Source organism: Peromyscus californicus, unplaced genomic scaffold (genome assembly GCF_007827085.1).
Source record: "Peromyscus californicus insignis strain IS unplaced genomic scaffold, ASM782708v3 Scaffold_18__1_contigs__length_77618521, whole genome shotgun sequence".
NCBI classification, from domain to species: Eukaryota; Metazoa; Chordata; class Mammalia; order Rodentia; family Cricetidae; genus Peromyscus; species Peromyscus californicus.
Genome location: NW_026294480.1, coordinates 5,941,570 through 5,963,650, shown reverse-complemented (window position 1 = coordinate 5,963,650; position 22,081 = coordinate 5,941,570). Strand labels below are relative to the sequence as shown.

At 47.3% G+C, this 22,081-nt stretch overlaps 1 protein-coding gene across 2 annotated transcripts; it reads right to left on the bottom strand.

Moving 5' to 3' along the window:
* Positions 1–562: 562 nt before the first annotated feature.
* Positions 563–22,060, bottom strand: Mtrr (5-methyltetrahydrofolate-homocysteine methyltransferase reductase). Of its 2 annotated transcripts, none has more exons than XM_052742944.1 (15): positions 21,979–22,060; positions 20,517–20,681; positions 17,867–18,020; positions 15,891–16,008; positions 12,968–13,343; positions 11,539–11,661; positions 10,149–10,302; positions 9,230–9,318; positions 8,361–8,541; positions 6,757–6,799; positions 5,895–6,081; positions 4,897–5,015; positions 3,713–3,805; positions 3,448–3,627; positions 563–1,825 (listed from the first exon to the last, which is right to left on the bottom strand). In XM_052742944.1, exons 2-15 carry the CDS (start codon positions 20,643–20,645, stop codon positions 1,681–1,683), a joined length of 2,091 nt encoding a protein of 696 aa, XP_052598904.1. In that variant the 5' UTR covers positions 20,646–20,681; positions 21,979–22,060; the 3' UTR covers positions 563–1,680. The 2 variants fall into 2 exon arrangements, with proteins under 2 accessions (XP_052598904.1, XP_052598905.1); XM_052742945.1 differs by having other exon boundaries at positions 20,517–20,669; positions 21,979–22,048.
* Between the last annotated feature and the right edge of the window lie 21 nt (positions 22,061–22,081).

Sequence of the window (22,081 nt, the reverse complement as noted above, 5' to 3'; positions counted from 1 at the left end):
TTTTAACAGAACTACAGCTAACTGTTCGGCAAATTTTGCCTTTTGGATCTGTCAGTTTGCAGTCATGCCCTGTACAGCAGATGGGCAGGAGGGCACCTCACCTACACCGAGGGACGCTGTTCTTTCTGCCTTCCTGTTTGGCCTGTCTACTGTGGCTGACGCATACAACCCCCAAATGTCAGAGGGTACTTAACAGGATTTGGCAGTGTTTCCTAACCCCCATTTTATTTCCTGCACATAAAATACGCAGTAGTGAGAACACACTATGGAAGACAAGGAAGCAGAGCAAAACGCCACAAATCCTCACCAAGGTGGAGATTATCAAAACGCCACAAATCCTCACCCAGGTGGAGATTATCAAAAAGCCACAAATCCTCACCAAGGTGGAGATTATCAAAACGCCACAAATCCTCACCCAGGTGAAGATTATCAAAAAGCCACAAATCCTCACCAAGGTGGAGATTATCGTACTACTTTTTCCAGATCTTTAATTCTCATGACTGAGGAGCACTTCACCAGGTATGGGTTTGTTTTAAATGTCGAACAATTAAACAAGACAATATACCAGACGGAGGAAGTTTTATTATACCTGCCATAGTTATAGTCAGTTGACAGGTCTAGAATCACGTTGGAGACACGTCTCTGGACAAGCCTGGTGGAAAGACCCACACTCAATGTTGGCAGACCCACGCCATGGGTGGCGTTCTAGTGTATGAAAAGGAGAAAGCTAGCTAGGCACAGGCAGTCTTCTTCTCCTTGACTGTGGATGTGACGTGACCGCTGCCACCAGCTTCTGCCACCATGACCTCCCAACCATCGTGGACTGCACAGCGGAACCCTGAGCTTCAACACCCCCTCCTGAAGTTGCTTCGTCCCAGCAACAACATGCATAACCAATGCAGAAGCCTTTCACATACTTTACTTTCATAACTTTCATAGAATTTTGGGATCAGAAATCTAACTGTAGTATTTTAAGGCTTGACAGTATTTTAAGGTGGTGCACAGAATAAAATCAGTATTGGAAAAACCATCTCTATTAGTGAGGAGCAGAGATGAAAGGCGCCCATGAGAAGAACAGTGTAACAAGACTGGAATGTGCTCATGGTGTCTTCTGTGAGGGGATGTAAATGCCCCTGCGCTACAGAATTGTGACATTACAAAACGTCAGGATGAAAAAGGCAGAGGAGGATTTCAAATATATTTCTAGTAGCATAAAAATCTTTATAAGGATTACCTCAAAATTAAAATATTTTATCAGAAATATAATTTTGATAATAAATCACAAATAATTATATAAACATCCAAAAAATATGGCTTACACATGATTTAAATATTACTGCTATGAATATTCTTTGTGTATACTTCACAGAAAGATAATATGTCCACAAGTTTTCCATAATGTGCACAGGCACAGGTGAGCCATCGACTACCTGTCCTCCGGGGTGGGGGGTGGTGCTCGGGGCATGTGCAATTCAAGCTGCCTCTGCACCACCACACAGCTCGGCCCTTGGTGGGCGGGGCCCAGGCGAGGAGTGGGAGACCTCCTGTGAGGTTGCTCCAGACTCAGAGATTGTTCTCCACACAAACTCTTCCAAGAAATTTTCGAAAAATTTTAAAGTCAGCTTCAGTAAAATTGTCTTTTGGCATTTTCAGAGGGAAAAAAAATGTCCTCCTTCCAGTTTATGACCAAATATCCTGAAGATAGCGCTTCTCTTGCTTGAACGCTGCCAGTGTTTTCACTGCTTCCAGTCTGTCAACGCCAGCCTCTCTGCTTATGATTTCCACCAGGGCGTCATTCACATCTTTAGCCATGTTCTTGGCATCTCTAGAAAACAAAATAGCATGCTTTACAAAACAGGAATTTGTTTAAAACAAATCCTCTTTATTAATGAACCACACACTCGGTTCCCTCTGACCCTGCCCTCTTTGCCATGTCCTCATTTCTCAGAATGTTTCCCACAGATAGCCAGCTTCCCTCACCCGAGGCCAAGTCACCACCTCCCTAGAGCAGCCCTGGGAGGGAAGCTCGGCTCTGGCTCACCTGCCTGGCCCCTTCCCTCTCCCGGCAGCACACAGACCTGCATGCTCTCATCCTCCCAAGCCTCAGTGCACAGCAAGTGACAGACCCCCTCACTGAGGACAGGTCTTGGCTCCTGAAGGCAGGGGAGGCACCACCCCGTGGGTCACACCCCGTGTGTCACCGTCCCTTGCTAACTCCATGTTAAGCACCTTCTGGAGCTTTCCCACAGTGGCTGCTGAGGTCAGGGAGTGGACCTCACTTCTTGTATCTCCCAATGCCTGAACAGTGTAATGCACTCAGCATGTGCTCCAGAGCTGGGATGAAGACTGTAAGACAGGACGGAGGTGTCTGGAACACAGCCTGGCCTGTCACGGTTCACCCCTGGGAGGCAAACTATCATCTTTCTCATTCCTCATCTTTGCCTCAACCACTGCAGGGCATCGATCCCCATGGCCTGATCCCCTGCCAATCTCCAGGTCCTCTCTCCTCCACCTCACTTGACTCGCCAGCTGGCTTTGGACAGTTCTTCCTCCTCGGTGTCCTGTGCTCCCGCCTGCCCACTCCATTTGATTAGTGAGGGGACTCTGAACCTTCATCTCTGAAGTCACCAGTGCTCTCTAGGAAAGTTAAGACTCAGGGACTGGGAGGGGCTATGGCAGGAGTCCGGAGATATCCGGGACATCTCCATGTTCTCAACCACCAGTTACTGGCACATCTGTGTACTTAGCTGCTTCTGCTATTCAGAGGTCAAACACTGCAGTCTCACTGTGACCAAAATGCAACCACAGAGATCAAGAACTTCAACAAAAGCTAATGGAAACATAAACCAACACAGCATGTGGATTCTGCAGTGCTCTTCAGCTGAGAGCCAGAAACTGCCAGGGTCATGAAATCATCTCGACAGCCAAAAATACCCTTGAAAACTCAATCACAGCCAGGGTTTCATCTCTGGCCTCACAGTTAAAGGCCAGAGAAAAGCTTGGCTGACTGAAGACAGTAAATGCTCAGGTGTTTCAGGAGAAAAGCAAAATTTCTTATTTCAAAATTTCCTTTTATCTAGATGAAAGTTTTAGAGGTAAGTTTTAAAATTTGTATTTTTTCCACATGGTGCCTTTGAGTTTCTGTGAGAGATACTGCCACAGAACATACACAAAGCTTAGTTATATAAGAGTGACTGGGTGTGCGCCACCACCACCCGGTGTGATTAAGGTTTTAACAGGAATTTTCAGATGCTAAAAATATGTATCTAAAGTAAAGCACTCACCATTGCTTCCCTGAAAGGAAATTCTGGCTATTAAGTGTCTGCTAGAATTACTCACTGTGTGCTTATGTATGAGGTATGTGAAAACCTAATGACTCCTACACTCCTGACTGGACCCTCAATCATCTCAACCACAGCCACCGTGTTTCCCTGTCTGGCCACATACCCACACACGTAAATGTGGCCCTTCTCCTGAAGGAGGATCCTGGCCACCTGCTGGCTGTGACGGTGGAGGTTGTCTTGCACATACTTTGCTGGGGCCTCCTCCTCTGGTGGGGCATCTCTGGAGAAGGAGACCTTCAGGTGAGTCAAGACCCCAATCTTGACGAAGCGCCTGAGGTCCTCTCTGAAACATAATACACAGCACGGTCACGGAACAGCGGTGGTTTAAAGACGACAAAATCTACGTGCCACAACGACACACTCCGTACCTGAACAGGTAGTCTCTGTCCTTATGTCTGCAGCCAAAGAAGAGCCACATTGCTCCAAAATTTCCATTTGGGTGTTGTTCTTGGAGCTTCTCTCTAAGGCAAAAAAGGAAATGTTGAGCGAATGAGCAGAGGAACACATATCTCATCAGGAAATACCACCACAAACAGGTCTGTAAGATCCATCTTCAGACTGTTCGATGTGACTCACCTCAAATATCAGCATTTGCTATGTCTGGATATCATCTGGGTTTTATGCTACAGCACTGAGGACTGATCCCGGGCTCTTGCTCACACTAAGCAGAGGTTCTATGCAGATGACACAGCAGCCCTCTTTTAGACAGTGACTTTCTCTCAAAAGTCCACATGCTAAAGGCTTGGTTCTGAGAGAGGACCAAGCATGTGGTAGAATGCTTAAGAGGTAGAGCATATCGGGCAGCCTCTGGTTAGCCAGGGATGGGACCCCAGAGGAGGTCATGGGGCCCTTGCCATGTCCTCTCTTTGGCTCCTGGCCATGAAGTGTGTGATTGCTTCAGCACACACTTCAGCACTGTGCTGTCTCAGCACAAGCCCTGACAGAGGAGTCAGCGGATAGGTGAAGGACTGGAGCTCCACGGCAGACCTTGTCAGGTCCCAGGAGACACAGTCTAGAGAGCTGACAGCAGTCTCACCGTCACCAGGCGGTGAGTCGGGGCCTGGAGAGCAGTGCTGGAGCAAGATGAGAGAAGACAGTCATCGACTCCATACATCACTCTTCCAGAATACCCTCCAGGCCCCTCTCCTCAGAGCTCTTGTGTCTGGGGCTCGCTTTAGACACCTGGTCCCAGTGTATCTGTGACACTACCTGACTCAGTCAGGAGAGGGAACAGCTGCCCCGCCAGAGCATGAAGGCGTGCCTTAAATTCGTCCCTAAGTGCACGTGCTACAATCCAGAGTGCAGAGGACAGAGTGACAACAAGGAGTGCTCCAGTCCAGAGGGAAGCTCCAGACCTGGAGCAGAGACTGACACACACTTTCCCCATGGTGACAAACCACTCCAGCCCCTGACTGACATTAGGTAAGAACTTTTTAAAGCACAAATTTCATGAGCAACACCCCATTACTCTAAAATGACCGAAGAACACCATGTGTGATGCTTCCACCCCGGTGACAAGGAGCACATCCCACCAGCCGCAGTGAACACACACCTGTGCTGGAGGAAGCCAATGAAGGGGGCCACGCCAGTGCCTGGACCCACCATTATGACGGGGGCTGAAGGGTCATCTGGTAAGTGGAAGGAATGTGTCGCTCGAGGAGAGATGGATATCTGCAATATTGAACAGCTTTGGTGAGTGGGGCGAAAACCTAGGCAAGCACGTGAGAGCACATAACAGATGTGAGGATGCAAGTGCTAGTTCCTCTCAGAGAAGCCTCACTAGGTTACACGGCAGTATCCGCCCTTACTAAAGCCATGAACACATCTGCTACACAGGAAGATGGAAGTTTGTTTTGCAAATACTTCCTTTTCTACTCATACCGAAAGTGTTTTTACTTAGCATACTTCTTTTCACTTCATGTGAGTTAAAAATGTGACCCAAGAAACAAGTGAATAGGAAGGCAGACAGAAGTGTAAAACACAAGCATCCCCCAAGGTAGGAAGTGTTGGAGCTGATGGCTGCGGGGCAGGGGGGGAAGAGTCACTTTCCTTTGCGTCTGTGACCACTGATGATGTCCCCGTGCCCAGTGGATGGCTCCACACTCATGAGCACATGCACAGCAGTAACTGAACAAAGTTAAAATAAATGAACGAATGAATGAATGAATGAATGAAGAAGACATGAGCTGGGATGGAGATGTGATTGGGGGTGTCCTGCGGGGAGCTGGAGTCAAGGGAGGGGAGTGGACATGATCAAGATACACCGCATACATGTAGGAAATAGTCAAAGAACAAATGTCGCCAAGCATTTTAAATGACGGACATGGTAAGATCGTACAACTACCCAGGTGGGACACAGGAATAGGCGACACCACTACACACCTCCCGCCCCCTGCCCCAGTCAAGACCAGTCACAGAAAACACATTCTGTTCTACAAATACGACGAGCAACAACAGACGGACAAATGCCTGCATGTTTAATGTGAGCACAGTGTTCTAGTCAGGTGAGAGCTGAGCTCCAGCAGAGCTGCGGTCACGTGATCCTAGTACCTTAGGAGCCAGGCCATCAGGACTGCCTGCATGCGAAGCCTCTGTGTTTGGCTGAAGAAATGGAGCCACCAGTGTGGCCAACCAGCCTGTGCACACCCCCTTCCGCAGCGAGGCCGCTGTGGTGTTAGACGGGTACTCTACGATGTTAAAGACGAAGTGAAGCTTGTCTGGATGGAGGAGGCCGGAGCTGCAGAGACACAGGCAAGTTCTGATGGCTCCATGGGGGGCTGTCACTGTGCCGGGGAAGTGGGCTTCAAGCCCCCTTGCCTCCCCACAGCGAGGGCTTTCAGGGAAGTTTCCGGTTCTAGCCACTCATCCTCACCATTTCAGCAAGGTCTGTGGAAAGTGAGATGCCCCAGGGCTCTTCCTTCCAGACTCCCCACTCGGTAGGTATTGATTTACTGCCATGTAAGGACAAGGGGCCAATGCACTGGGTATTGTTTATAAAGCGGACAAACTTGAAAGTGAAGAGCCCAGGACACACGCTCACCAACCTCATCCAGGTTGTATTATGAGAAATGGAGGGTGAGCTCTCCCACAAGCACACCCAGTGGCAGGAGCGGGGCGTTGGAAGGCCGGGCCAGCACTCGCCCATGTTCCATAGCTGAACCTCCATGCCAGCTCCGCAGCTGCCCAGGGAGTGAGACCTGAACTTACTGCTTCACAGGGGAAGACTAGATCGTCAGGCACAAGCTGTGACTTCCCAGGGCACAGAAGTCCTGGGCTCTTCAGATCCCTATGTGCCTCGCACTGTGCTCCACAAAGTAGCAGAGTGAGCAGCAACTGGCCTGCTCACTAGAGAGCTGGGAGTTCAGAGTCACAGGACTCAGGAACTGTTTATTATGTCAGTCAGTAGTCATACCTTGCACATGAGTATGGTCGAGGCTGGAGTTTGGGAAGGTGCTCTAAAAAATAAAAACAGGCAACTAAGACCCACTGAAACAGGAACAAAAGAAAATCCACGCCTATATTTACCTCTCACACTTAGAATATTCAAAATGACATGTTCTCATTTAAAATATTTTATAGTAAATGACCCAGTGATATACTGCTCACTCAACTCTAAAATCAGGATCCCTTTCGCCATGCTGGTCTCAGGGATGCAGACGCAAAAAACATAGCTGTAAGCGGCCTACAGTCAACAGACTCACTGCTTTCATGTGCTCACAGATCATCTGGAGCGACATGTCCCAGAGTTTGCAGATGGGAAATAAAATTAAAGTCTCAAAAATATCAAAGTCAGCTATTTTAGAAAACGTTTAGGAGCATAAGTACTTTTACTTCTTGCATTTATATACTTAATAAAAACCTACGCATCTGGTGAGAGACTTTCTCAGAAGCCCAGTGGCTTCAAGATGCACAGGGATGAACCATATTTGAATTATCTGCTTACGAATTTTGTAATTTTTATGAATAATACACTCTATTTTTAGTTTATTTGGGCAAAACTTCGAAACATTCCTTCTAGAATGGCTTAGTCTTAATGAAGATGGAAAACAAATTTTAATAAAGAGTTCATCTTACATTTTAGATGCGTTAATTTTTCTTTAAAAAATTGGAAAATGTCAATTTTGTAGGTCCCAATGACTCTCTCTGTGTGGCTTCTAACCTGGATTCTGGCCATGTACTAGCCTCTACCACCTCCATAATACTGCCAAGCTAGAAAGCACCAGCCAGCTGGCTTAGAGAGGATGGGGGAGACTACCCTCACCCAGTGAGGAACAGAAAGTAAGACAGGCCACTCCCTGCACAGGCCTCCAAACGCCCTCTGATGGCTTAACAGGAGGACTATACATGTGCATGTTAACATGCCCTGCGCCACTACAGGAAACAAAGGCAGGCAAGCAAGACAGGCTACAGGATCCCACGAGCGCTCACAGCCATCGGTCCAGGAAACAGTTCCAGCCCCTTGTGAGCCAGCTGCCAGGCTCTGGGAGTGTCGGCCTGTGCTACACAGACCCTCCTTCTCTTGAACACCTTGTTTCCGAATGCACCTGGATGGAAGTATTTCTGCATTCTACAGAGCACATGCTTCATTCAGTTACACCACACACGGATCAGCTGTGATGAAAATCATCCTTTCCCTCTGAATAGTCAGTCGGATAAAACTCAGCTAAATAACGTCACTCAAAAAACAAACAACTAGAAAAGATGCTAAATTCTAAGTAAAAAAATACTATTGGATAAATTAATAGAGAAAATGACAGTGACATTAATAGAAGGAAAAAAATGAAAAAAAATCAAAAAGTTTGAAAGAGGGCGGGACTCTGGCTTCCAGAGGGAGCTCAGCTGTCACTATAAGCAGTCACTCCCATTTAGATGTGGCCACACTGTGTCTGCATACAACCCACAGTGAGACACAAGCAGCCAGCCTCCTCTACGACGAGGAGGTTCACCTGACAGTGCGTGAAGACGGGCTGGCGCTTGGAGGGGACGACTCACCGACTCACCGACTCACCGACTCACCGAGCAGGAGGCTGAGAGGAGGGTGGCAGGACGGGAAGGAGAGGAGCAGGTCCAGCAGGCAGACACTGGCGTCGCGGATGCAGCGGCTGTAGTCAGCTGCCCCCTGTTTACTGCACAGCTCCTGCAGCCTCCGCTTCTCAGCAGCACTGCTGGTGCAGTCGACGAGGGCACGCAAAAACGCCTGAGGGAAGAGGCCGGCTATGAGCTACTCTGTGAGTTCCAGGCCAGCCAGCTACACAGTGAGGCCTGGCCTCAAACAAACGAACAAATAACTAAAAGATCTAAGAAATGGAAGAGAGGACGAGCTTAAACAGGAAAAAAACACTGCAAGGTTTTAAAGTATAACTCATTTAAAATAGCAATTTTACTCGGTCTGTCCGCTCAGACGATTCAAGTCCAGCACAGCTGTAGCTAGTCAAAGAATGTTTAGAAAAACATCAGCTGCATGCCTTTTCAACACAGTTCCTGATGCACTACTGACCTCTCGTGGCTCAGTCTATCAAAACTCCTCAAACATCACCAGATGCTGACAAACCATTTCCCACCCAGCAGTAGCCGAGCTGCTATTACAGCAGGTGTATTACAGCAGGTGATGAAGAGGGGGGAGAGCCCCGCACTCTCAGAAGCATCCTGTCATGGAGGAGCAGAAGGGGGGCTCTGTGCAGCAGGACAGCCCAGGCTGCCACCTGTTCCTGTGTAACAATGTCAGGTGAAGAGGCGGCTGAAGGAGACCCGTGTTCATGACATCAGAAAGACATCTGAACTCCGCATCTTTTATAGCTCCAGGGGCGGGTATCAGACTTATCTAAAAGTCTTAAACAGAGCTCTGTCCATCTTCTGAGTTACTCACAGAAGACAAGGAGAAATACCTTTTTAGGAACTGCTCGTATTTCCAGACACCAGGTGAGGATGAACTGCAGAGACAAGCCCTCGGGCACATGCTGGGGCACAGCAGCTCCTTGTAGGTGAGGCAGGAAGAGTCATGCCGGAGAAAAGACACAACCCACAAACAGAGTTTTAGAACATGCTTTGCAGTCACCAAAATCGACAGCTAGCTGAGACACTACAATGCTCCAAGTGTGATGACTTCTGGTAATGTTCAAACAGCAACTGGCAGAAATAAATATGCCAGGAAAAAAAAACTTCACAACAGTGTACGAATGATAAACTCAAAATGTACCAAATAAAATCAAATAATCTAAACAAAATGGAAATAGATGACGATGTTCCATTCAAATAAAAGTCACTTCAGTGGCTGGAGGGATGGCTCAGTTACTAAGCCTGCCAGCTGTTCTAGAGGACCTCAGTCAGTTCCCAGCATCCACATGCCTGCAACTCTACTTCCAGGGGATCCAGCACCCCTTTCTGGCCTCAACCAGGCACCAGCACAATGTGGTGTACACACACACACACACACACACACACACACACACACACACACACACACACACACACACTACAGACACAAAAGTAAAAATACCTCTTTTTGAAAAACAGGAACTGTAGGACCGATAAGTTCAAGATTATATGTAAGTAATATTAATATTTTAAGTAATAAAACAGCTTATTTTATGTACAGAAAAATTATTTCTACATACTAAAGGATTACTATGAGAGGTAAACATAACGGGAATTTTACATAAAGGCTCTAGGCTCCCTTCATGTCCACAAGTGTACATTACCGCACTACTCACTATACATAAGAATAGCATCAAGGCCCGACAGCACCAGAGTTTGCTTGTGGTTATCCGTGTCTGTGTGTGTGGCCACGCCCAGCATCCAGCCTACCTTTCTTCTTGGTGTCCGTCTTAATCTTCAAGAGGACACGGTGTGCTCGCTTATCAGCCAGCTGCAGCCTTTGAAGCAGGGTTTCTACCTCAGCATCGCTGTTTGGACAGATCACATTGAAGGAATCCCCAGGTTGATGGGGAAACTCGATTTTCTAGAGAAGGACCAAGGTGAAACTGAGTAAGCCCAGTCATCAAACAAACACACTTTCACTAGGAGTTACTCTAGAAAAGACCAAGGGCCAGTGTGCTGGGTGTGCAGGTGCACACCCTTGATCCCACCACTGGGGAGCCAGAGGCTGGCAGAGCTCTTGAACTCAGAGGCCAGCCTGGTCTTCAGAGGGCGGCACCATCTTAAAAACCAGAACCACCAAAACTATGCAAGGAGAGCAGAAAGCTCTAGCCAGCGGCTTTGCAGAGCACAGTCAGATTCCCAGGTCCACATAAATGCTGGCTGGGCAGGCGCCCACCTGTAAACCCAGCCTTGGACGGTGGAGACAGGGTATGCACACCCCACAGCCCACAACCAGCCATACTGGAGAGCTCTGGGTTTGACTGAGAGACACCGCTTCAGTGAATGAGATGGGAGAGTACTCCAGGAAAATTCCTAACGTTACCTTCCAGCCTTCACAGGCGTGCGTGCGTGCGTGTACACACACACACACACACACACACACACACACACACACACACACACACAAACACACACACACACTGCATTTAATAGATACATGGACTTTCTCATTAGTATAGACGAAACAGAAGGTGTGACGCCTGCCGTTTCTTTTCTATGCGGAAGCTCTTCTGAACTTCCACAGACAACCTGAAGTCCTCCGATTTTCTGAAAACCAGCCCACTTTATTTCTCGGGACGTTGTTCTTTAAGATAAAGGGCTGACTTAATGACTGCAGCATTCCTCAGAGTAAGCAGACGCAGATGGACCCACGGATGGGGTTCAAATGACCACAGACAGCTCCCTGACACCACAGACAAATGCTCTCTAGTATCACCTCTCTGGAGGAGGCTCCCGAATCTTTTCAGAGTCTCCAAAGAACCGGAAGTACTGCTCTGAGAAGTTGGCCCTTTCCTACTATATAGTCTGAACTTTATTTCCGCTCGCTGGCCGATCTTAAGTGACGGCCTCCCTCTGCTGGCCTGTCACAGGTCAAAGCGTCTGGACGCCACTGTTACGGTCAGGGCAGCAGCGCTGGGCTCTGATTGTCAGCACCAGTCATGTCTCACCTCACCTCTTCCCTCAAGTGGAAAGAGACCTGGAGAAAACGCCAGGCGTCCTGCCAGACACCTCCTCCTGGTGTAGGAACCCAGCACCCAAAGGGTCCGCACACCTTCATGATACGGCCATGCTGAGAACAAACTCCGCAACAACTTACTGAAATGTCCAATTCCAACAGCAGCGCGGTCTTTATGGCATCATCTGTAGTCAGCTGAACAGCTTTTGAAATTGGAACCTGAAAAACTGGATCCACCGAAGTCACAGATGCCGGGATTTCCTCCTTGAGAAACAAACGGAACGAAATATAACAAAATGCAACCTCCAGAACCACATTAAAAAGTCCAGGCATGGTGGCATGCATCTGTCATCCCAGCACCAAAGATCCCGAGACAGGCGGAGTGCTAGGACTGGCGGGCAGCCAGCCATGCCCAGAGGTGAGTACGCCTGACGGAGGAAGGGCGTTTATACTTGTAGTTACTTCAGAGGTATTTGGAACCAGTGGCCCTGTAAGGATAGCACAGGTCTTAGGAAATTACACAGAAACCTAATTTTTTGTGATATCTTCTAATTCCTCTAACTTGATTTTATTATATTTGCAAATAGAAAACATTTTAACAAGTGAAAGCCAACTAACTTTGAACAACTGGCCATATGGGAAAGCTGGGGGCAAGTCAGAGCTGGATGCTGGAGCCCCAGTTGGGGAATCTAGAATGTAACCCTCAGAAGAACCGCCACCACCATAGCTCAGCCCTCAGCTAGCTCTGTAGGAAGTGCTCAGCATTTTGAGGTCACAACCCTACCTCAGCTACCTCCCCTTTCAGTGCAGCCCAAATCCAGGGACTGTGACGATAAACCAGCCTGTGTCCCAATTCTAGACAGCCACTAAGAACCAGTCCTCTCAGCCTCCGCTGAGAACGTACCACAGCTCCGTTTCTCTTAGTGTTTAATCCTGCTCTTGCCCCTCTAGCCCCACACAACTGCCAAGAACATCTCACAGTCTGACTCCTGGGGACCAGTGACATTTAGTGCTAGAGCACTCTAAGCAGGCTGCTGAGACGGGGGTCTGAGCTGGCCACCCATCCGGGTGAGGAGACCCTCCCACTGCGAAGATGGAAGGCAGAGGTGCAGCACAGACCGCAAAGTGCAGAGTGGGGGAGTCCAACAACAAGAGCTGGGGGAGTGTGGACGGGACGGGGTGCTGAGGTTCTGTGCCACCGGGAGGGACGAACTCAGAGCACCCGAGAGAGGGTGTGAGCAGCTGCGGGCTCAGCCACTGAGAGTGAGGACAGAGCGGCACCGTGAAAGGCTACGTCAGAGACGGAGAAAGGACTTCTGCACAGCAGGCCACTCGGAACACAGAGATGGACCCTGCTTTTCTGGAGGGGTCAGAGGGTAAGTGCTGTCTTCTTTGGGGGCCTCTGGTGAGCATTCCCAATAACACAGCTGCAGGTGCTGCACAGATAACAGGCGCAGCCGCTGCAGGAACTGCAGTTACAGCTGGAGATGCTGCACTTGGTCCCCATGTGACGAACAAGCACAAGCCAGCACTCACATTATGAAGCACAGAGCGTGAAGTCATCTCTCACCTGGCCCAGAGACTCCTGAAGATGGACCTCCAAATATCCAGGGGGCAGAGCAGGAATACTCAGAGAGGCTTGTGAGAGTGGAGGAACTGAGCGGGCGAGCGAGGACTGAAGGTCTTCAATCACATCTCCCGTCTGACTCCTGTTTGTTTCATTTTGTTCCCAAACCTCAGCATCCCTTTCCCCCACATCCTCTAATCTCAGAAGTTCAACTTGTGACTGGATGTGTGACAATTCTGGCTCCCCAGCAGTGTTCAAGGGGGCGGCTGATGCCCGTGGGAGCGTGTCACTCATTTCTTCTTGTCCTCCGAGTGACTTAAAGTGCTTTGTGAGGGCAGCCCAGAGTCCAGCAATCCACGGCTCCACCACGAGCTCTAGACTGGTGTGTAATGAAAGGGAAAAAACCAAACGCTAAGGTGTCCATTTGAGCACAACAATGAAAGAACAGTAGTCCGTTCACTCAGCACAGTACTATATGTACTGTTAGATGCACTAAATAGACTATTCAAAAAAATACAAATAATTAATTTTCAAAAGCATAGCATTGTGTTGATTAGCACTGTACAACTGAACATGCACACAGAGCAAATGAGCTGAGATATGAAGCTATTTTGCCCTGATAATGGGAATCTAATTACCCTCATAGCTGGCCATCTTCATTTTAGGGAACTAACATTTTACAGGTCTGTTCAAACCTGGTGACACTAACAGAGCTTAGCAACACTCGTGTTACAAATGGTCACTGTATCAGTAGAAGGCACCATCTCATTCTGTCTATTGAATTTATTTATTTTTCTTTTATAGATATCACCAATAAATCATTCTCAATTAAAACTTAATGTCTGTGCCGGGCGGTGGTGGCGCACGCCTTTAATCCCAGCACTCGGGAGGCAGAGCCAGGTGGATCTCTGTGAGTTCGAGGCCAGCCTGGGCTACCAAGTGAGTCCCAGGAAAGGCGCAAAGCTACACAGAGAAACCCTGTCTCGAAAAACCAAAAAAAAAACAAACAAACAAACAAAAAAAAACTTAATGTCTGACTAAATAAGTTCCCTTCCCTATCTACCAATCTATGAATGTGTCTTTTAAAATGTTTTAATTAATTACTCTATCTATCTATCTATCTATCTAATATTTTTTTGAGATTTCTAGAAAGGCTAATCTCAGGGAAATAATTTATTTCCTTCCTTCTTTAACCATTCATTCATTCATTCCTAACTTGCAGAAGTCCAGTTAGGACTAACAAGCACAACACAGCCACAATGCTCCTGCCAGGCCAGCAGCAGCAGCAGCTCAAGAGAGGACACGGGTAAGACGGTATCAGACAGACCACTGAAGAAAATCAAATGGTCACTTTTCATCTCAACTGAAAGGCTGTGTCAAATCCTAACCACTGCAACAGGTGACTAGGAGGGTCCTCTCAGACCTCTGTCTTCTTAGGACTCAGAGTGTAGGTCCACTGTGTTCATTAGGAGTTCATGTACTATAGACTACATTTATCCTGAGAAGTCTTCACGCAAGCAAGTTCAACAGTAAGTTACATGTAAAGCATCACTCTTGTAACTGAGAAAGAGTAAGACAACGTGACCAGTAATTGTGAAGGGCGCTGACTCAGAGCCCACTGTGAAGAGGCATGGTCCTAGGCCATGAGCATCCCTCTGTCTGACTATGCCTGAACCTTCACAGTGCATCCTGCTATTTTCTATCTCGGGCACAGAAAGATGAGTGACGAAGGTTTTGGTCAAGTGGGGATGGAAGATTTCAACCCAGGCATGTAAGTGCAAGTGCATTCTCAACTTCAGCGTGGACGGACTTCAGACAAGAACGTCTTCGGCAAGGCACCTTTACTCTGGACACATAAAGCAGTTAGGCTGAACATTTTAGATGTACAAACTGCTGAAACATACTCAGAAATTTTAATACTTGATCAAATAAATAACCCAGAACCCTTCTCAGAGATCTATATGCAGTAGCACAAGAAATGAGCCTGCTAGATTGATACAAGCATTATCCTACAAGTAAGCATAGCTCACAAAGAAATAGTTCAAAATAAAGCCACAGAGTGAGTACGTAACATGGAAAATGTCAGAACTTGGTCAAAGTAGGAAAAACATGCAGCAGAGACAGGAACCTTTCCCAGCACTGCAGCTGAAGGAAATCATGGCGAGCTCGGGCACCATGCAGGAGGAAGCATGAGGAGTCTCTGCCACACTCAGAAAAGGAAGAATGAGAAGAGCAGGGCATTGCTGATGTCATTATTTTATAAGCAGGTTATTTACTAACACACTGACTGGAAATTCATTCAGTATTTTTACCTAATTGAAAACAAACACAAAAACAAAACAAACATGTGTACTATTGTCTGGCTACAATAATGATAGTTAAAGGCTAAACAGTAGACCGTGACAGGACAGTGATGAACTCCTGGAGAACATGTTACGAGGATGTGGAAGGCTGTGCACAGCCTCAAATACTGAGCTACAAAAACTAAGATGAAAAAAGGCTAATAGTGCACGCCATGAAAATGGTAAGAGACAGCCAAGACATGCCGTGGTCAGTGAGGCTCGGCCTGAGGGCTCCTTCCACCAGAGGACACGCTAACAGGGCCCTGTGTGCAGGGCAGAGAGAAGACACACAGGCAATACCAATGCTGCCAGAAACGCTCACTCTTACAAATACGTCCACACTGTGATGCAGGTCATAGTGCTGGATGCTCCTCTTTCCATTAATAGAAACTGGGGGTGGGGGTTGGGGACATGACAACACAGGCCCATCATGCTCCAGTCATCTGACCCAGGTTCTGGCCAAATGCTGAGCTTATAATGAACTCAGATGACTGACCATGCTAAGCCAAGCCAAACATCTCTTATTAGCTCACAACTTCCACCATGGTAAGCGTTAACTGAAAACAGACATGTACTGCTCTTACCCTACACAGTCGTCGGCATGTCCAGTGTCATAGAAATGCTGGGCTCCAAGCTCCTGAAGTCGTTTATCAATTATCTTCCCTCCATTGCAGAAGTATGTGTATTCTGAGTCACCCAAACCTAGAGAACCCAAAGAGATACTCAGTGCGTACAAAAGCTCAAAGATGTAACAGATGGAAAAATAAAATGTCTAAAAACTATCCCATACTCTTACATACACAGCAAGAAATAATGTATATATCCACACTTCCTTATTTTTTCAACAATGCTAAGTACGCAATGTTCCTCTGCTGTACACCATGAAAGCACCAGGTAGTAACAAAACAAATACTGGCTACTGGCCGAAGAAATACACATACTTAACATTTCTGTCTCCATGAGTTAATGTAACAATGCAAGGGTCTGAAGACACAAGTCAAGCTGGCTTTGAAACCCAGTATGTACTTCACACTTTCCCAACCCTGAACCCACCGCCATGTTTGTTCAGAAGGCTCCTCTGGAACACAGCCGCATCTGCTTGCTTACATGGCATGGTGGTTTTGAATCCATAACAGCCATGCCCAGCAGCCATGAGAGACCATGTAACCCACAAAGCCTCAAATACCTATCTGCCCAACAGTATTTGCCACGTCTACCTGCACACCCAGGTGCACCGGCAAGACAAGCAGAGGCTGTTCATGTTTCTGTCATGCAATTTAAAGAACTGGCCCAGCCTCAAACGCTGAGAAAGCTAATGCTTCGCATCTGCTTGAAATTTCAAAACTGAAACTTGAATTCTCAGTTTAACTATCCCCATGCCTCCTCCCTGTAACTGAATGAGCATGTGATGGGTCCACATATGGGTCCAGCCCAACACCGACTAGAGTGGCTGGATTAGGCTTCGGTACGATCCTTGTAGAAAAACTTCAAGAAAATCTGAAGCACTGCTTACATCTTTTCTCAAACACGTGCAGCATATACCAGATGGCAGCTGGGGTTAGAATGGACTATCTAAGCAGCATAGGCTAAATGTGCTAGACACTCTCCCAAGCATATTCTTCAGAGATGAATCACACAGACCACAGGCCAGGAATAGGGACCCACACTGTCTCTTTCACGTCACAGTTTTCTATGCTGGCCCTTCTATTTTTAAAATTTACACACACACACACACACACACACACACACACACACACACACACACACGCATGCACGTGCACATACCATGGTATAACGTGCAGGTTAGAGGGTAACTTGCAGGACGCTGTCATGTGGGTCTTGAAGACTGAACTCAGGCCATCAGGCTCGGTGGCAAGCTGCTTTTACCTGCTGAGCTGTCTTGGTGGCCCCAGGCTGGCCCTTCTGATCCTCACCATAACCTGTTTGAGTTATGCTTTACAAAGCCCTAGGCCATTTTCTTAACATGTGATCAAGTAAATGACCATCGGCAAAGAGCTATTACTATGGACAACAGAGTCCCACCTCTGAATATCAGAGTCACTGCTAGCAGACCAACTGAATATAAAGGAATTATTAAGACTCCCGAGCTGGTTCCAATGGACTAAGACTGAAAACCACAATTCTGAAGTTATGTTCTTAGGGAAACATAACTTTGTTTTAGTGACCTGCTGTTATCTTAAACAATTAAATATTCAAGAATTCTGTTCTAGTAGGTTTGAAGTGAGGCCTGGACACTAATATTCTGAAAATGTTCCCTGGATACTCGAGAGCTTCTGCAGAGTGCTGAGGGTATAGCTGAGTGTAAAGTGCTCCCCTAGGATGTAAGGCCCTGGGCTTGATATCCAGATACACTGAGGACAGGAGGAAGGGAGGACCAGAGCATTGCTTTGGAGTATAAACTGGACAATCATTGACATGTCTATATTTTATGTAGATAGATTTATGTAAAAATAAGACATTATATTTCATGATTTGGAAAGATAAATTCATATATCAAAGTAATAACTGCATATATTAAAAACAAAATACAGTCCATTACCCAATAATCCATACCGCAGGTGAGCAAAGAAGTCTGTGGGTAGTGTCTTGTCACGTATTTCTTTCACAAACTTGAGGGCTGTGTCAGGGGGATCACCAGTACCCGTGGTGGATACAACCATTACCAGAGGAGCAGTTTCAGTTTTCAGATCATACTACAAAACAAGGAGAGCAAATCAGGACGGAGGATTGCATGAATTTGTGAATTAACACATCAGCAAGAGCAAGACAAAGCAAACGGAAGCCATCAGCCCCATTTCCTGTCTTGCACGCTTCTTTTAATTTCCTTCTTGCCAAGTTATTGTAACAAACACTAGTGACCAGTGCAAAGAACACTGCCTTTTTAGTTCATTTTTGCTGATGTTCCCCAGGAGGCTAGCAGAGTTGAACACATCTTTCCTCTATGTGCTTCACTAAGAAAAGGTCTGGGGTTCCCCCTATACTGCCACTGATTCTTTAGTTAGGAAAACGTGAGAGCAAACAGGCTCATCAGGAGGACAGGCAAGAAGCAAGAGAAGCAAGGCAGGAAAATCAGTACGAGAATATGTGTGCATGTGCGCGCGTGTGTATGCATATATATGAAAGTAAAAAGAGCAAAGGGGTTTTATGGGGTCGTGGTGAGTCAGAAGCAAAGAGGACAGACACTGAGTACCAGGGTTAAGTCAGAACAGGGCCAGGTGTGGTGGTGCACACCTTTAGTTCCATTATTTAAGAGGCAGAGGCAGGCGGCTCTCTATGAATTCCAGTTCAGGCTGGTCTACCGGGTGACCTCCAGGTGAGCCAATGCTGCACAGTGAGTCCTGCCTCAACAAAAAAACCTTTTAAAAAATGCAGAACAGGAGCAACACAGGATATCCCAGTGAAGACAGACTGCAGTGCAAGGCGCAGCTCTGGAATCTTCATCAAATTTGAACACAGTCATGTGTATTACAAATGAAACAGAGGCAATGGTCCACAGATGAACGGAGGATTATTTTAAAGGCAAAAATTAAGTGCTGCCCTTTGCTACCAGCTGCCTGTCAAAACCAACGCATTTCCTTCATGTTTGGAATACTATGAAAGGCATATGGATATGGTCCATGCTAATTCTTGCTAGGTTTCTTTTTCTACTGCTCATGAACATAACCTAGTTTAGGTTCAAAGAATGCACTGTACATTTTTTTTTTTTTTGACAGAGTCTCATTCATTTTAGGCTGGCCTTAAAATCACTATACATCCAAGGCTGGTTTTGAACTTCTGATCCTCCTGGTTCTATGTACCTACTGGACTATAGGTGTATGCCACTACACCCAGATGATATGCAGGGCTAAGGATCAAACCCAAGACTTTGTGCATGCTAGCAAGCATTCTATGAACTGAACTATACCCCCAACCCTATTTACTTTTTTGTGGCTCCTGATTTAACGCAGAGCCTACCACTCAGCTACAACCAGCCTGCTCTTTCTTTTCCATGCCTATGGCTAAGGACTTGGGATAACTTTCTACCAGGCTGTTGAATGCTCACAAGGCAGTATGAACAGGACTACTGTGAAGTAGGCAACAGAGGGCTCTCCTTTCCACGTAGATCATGCTCAACTGGAGAAACTGCTCAGCCAGGGGAGCAAACAGCCCGGTTCGAATGGCACTAAAAGAAAAACCGCCATTCACCTTCCTGCCAAACAGATGCCGACCCAGCTAGTGCTGTCAACCGCAAGGCCCAATAGGGGCTAGTTTTATGACCACATCTGCCTGTTATTACAGGTTCAGGGTATAGTCCAGCATGAGCACCGTGGTATGTTTACTTTGAGTTACTGCTGAGGTGCATAAAGGGGATGTCTCCTTTCATAAGCATAATTCGTAATTCACCATGCCTCAGATGGTCTAGCCTTCTGAAACTGTGGTTTGTGAAAGGCCAGGGGAGACTAAACTGGAGAGAGAGGACACTGTTCAGATAGCTTCTGAGGTACTGAAGTCAATCTGAGGGCTAGGAGCCAGCTCAAGCATTTAGCTGCATAATGTTTTATCATGTGAACTACCTTGAACAGGAGTATATGCTGGATCCCTTAGAATGAGAACAGGGCACAGAATGGTCAAATGCTTATCAACTCTGGCTAATGTAGGAACTTCTCAGAGAAATTGTAACTACACAGACTAGCAGTCCCCGACTTGAGCAGGCTTACTGGATCCCAAAGCCACTCCTGTAAATTCCAGTTCATGGAGGAAGCCCAGTGGCCTTTCATTTGGAGGAACTCTACAATGAATTACAAGGGCTTTATAGGGAATCCGAAGGGACACCGAGTTTATAGGGTGAAAAAACACAACTGTGCAAGAAGTCATACAAAAACATCATATTTGTTCTCACAGCTGTCTGAGATAAATGAAGCACACATCACTGTTACCATTTACAGGTAGATAGTGTCTGTGTCAGTTTCTAAGATTTTTTTTCTAACCTAATTCAAATATACACCTCTACATTTAATCTCAACGAGTTGGCAGGATGATCTCAAGTTCAAGTTTTGCCTGGGCTACAGTGTGAGTTCAAGGCTGGCTTAGGTGAGCCCCCGTAATAACAAAAAAAAAAAGTGGAGAGGGATGGATATAGAGCTTCATTTCACAAGCAACCATTTCATAGCCCAAGGTGCAGGCGAACCCGCAGGAACAGCTGCCCTTACCTTCTCCGACTCGCTAACACAGTGAAGATCTGCAGAAAACCCATGCGACACAGCCTGCTCCCTTATTTCCTCTGCTATGGCCTTCGCCTGTCCTCGCTGTGTAGCATACAGCAACAGAAACCTTCTCATCACCTCAGGCCATCGGCTGCAGCCCTAACAGTGAGATTGAAAAGGGACAAAGGGGAGAAGGGGGTGCTGTTCAATGAAGCAGGTAACCCACGGGTATTAATTTCACAGCGATCTTTAAACTTGCTTCTTAGCACTGACTTTAAGTGTGAGAGAATTAAGACAGGAAGCATACAGAAGTGAGATTCTTAATCCCATTGCTCAGAAATCCACTCCCGATTTCCAGCTGCGTTTGGGTCTTGCAAGTGCCTTTCAGAGGTGCATACTTGTAGGAGGGTGATCTGACCCTCAACTCTGCTCATTTGTATGCAGGATTAGGCTTGCAAAACTGCATGATGAGGGATGATAAGGTGAAGGGCCCGAGCAAAGCTCAAACACAGTGTCACTTACCTTTAAAGGTCTTTGTTTCTTCCTTTTTAAAAACTGTAAGTGTACAACATTCCCCTAAAATTGGGGAATTCCTGTTTCCTGCTGGAGCCTATTCTAAGTACTGACCGTCCTCAGAGTCCCCACCGTTACATTAAATCAGTAATTAGTGTACATGGACTTGCACACTGGGACGGTATTTCTTTTGTTCTTTTTATTATTATTAAGAAATTTTCTGTTCATTTTACATATCAACCACAGATGCCCCTCTCCTCCCTCCCCCCCCCCCCCCCAGCCTTCCCCTCCAATCCACCCCTCATTCCCACCTCCTCCAAGGCAAGGACTCCCATTGGGAGTCAGCAGAGCCTGGCACATTCAGCTGAGGCAGGTCCAAGCCCCTCCTCCCTGAATCAAGGCTGTGTAAGGAGTCCCACCATAGGCACTGGGCTCCAAAAGGCAGGCTCATGCACCAGGGATAGATCCCGATCCACTGCCGGGGGCCCTTAAACAGGTCAAGCTAAACAACTGCAGAGACGGTATTTCTAAGCCACGCACCACCTCGGAGATAACCAAGAGTAAAATGGGGTTCCATGCACCTCCGCTCTATCTAGTGGCTAACCCTGAAAAGTTGTCAAGGTGCAGGAAACTTGACTTTGGGTGAGTGAAGCCATTACAGTTGGATGTTCTTGCGGCTTATCAGCGGGCGAACCAGGACACGAAAACTTGCAGGTTGACAATGAAGCATTGCTAAGGACCAGACAACAGCTGGGATACAGAGTTGACAGGACCCCTGGGTGACATGCAACGCGACACGTGCGGGACTTGGAGAGGGAAAAGGTGGCCAAGAAGCCTCCTCCCCACAGCACCCTGTCAGCCCTCCCGCGGCCCCGGAGACCCAGACGCGTCACCCCCACCACGCAGGCGCCAGTCCCAGCTCCCTGTCGGTCCCCGCCACCCCCGGGCCGCGTACCCCGGAGCCGCCACCTCCTGCGCGCGACACGGCTCTTCCCCCAGCAGGCCACCGCCTGGGAACACCGCGCACGCGCGCACAGACTCCTACCGCGCATGCTCCT

Coding starts and splice junctions, on each gene's coding strand:
- Mtrr (XM_052742944.1), bottom strand. CDS start 20,645: ATGAGAAGGTTTCTGTTGCTGTATGCTACACAGCGAGGACAGGCGAAG. Junction 16,009..17,866: donor CCTGCGGTATGGATTATTGG/GTAATGGACTGT, acceptor TGGGTTCTCTAG/GTTTGGGTGACTCAGAATAC. Junction 11,662..12,967: donor TTCAGGAGTCTCTGGGCCAG/GTGAGAGATGAC, acceptor TTGTTTCTCAAG/GAGGAAATCCCGGCATCTGT.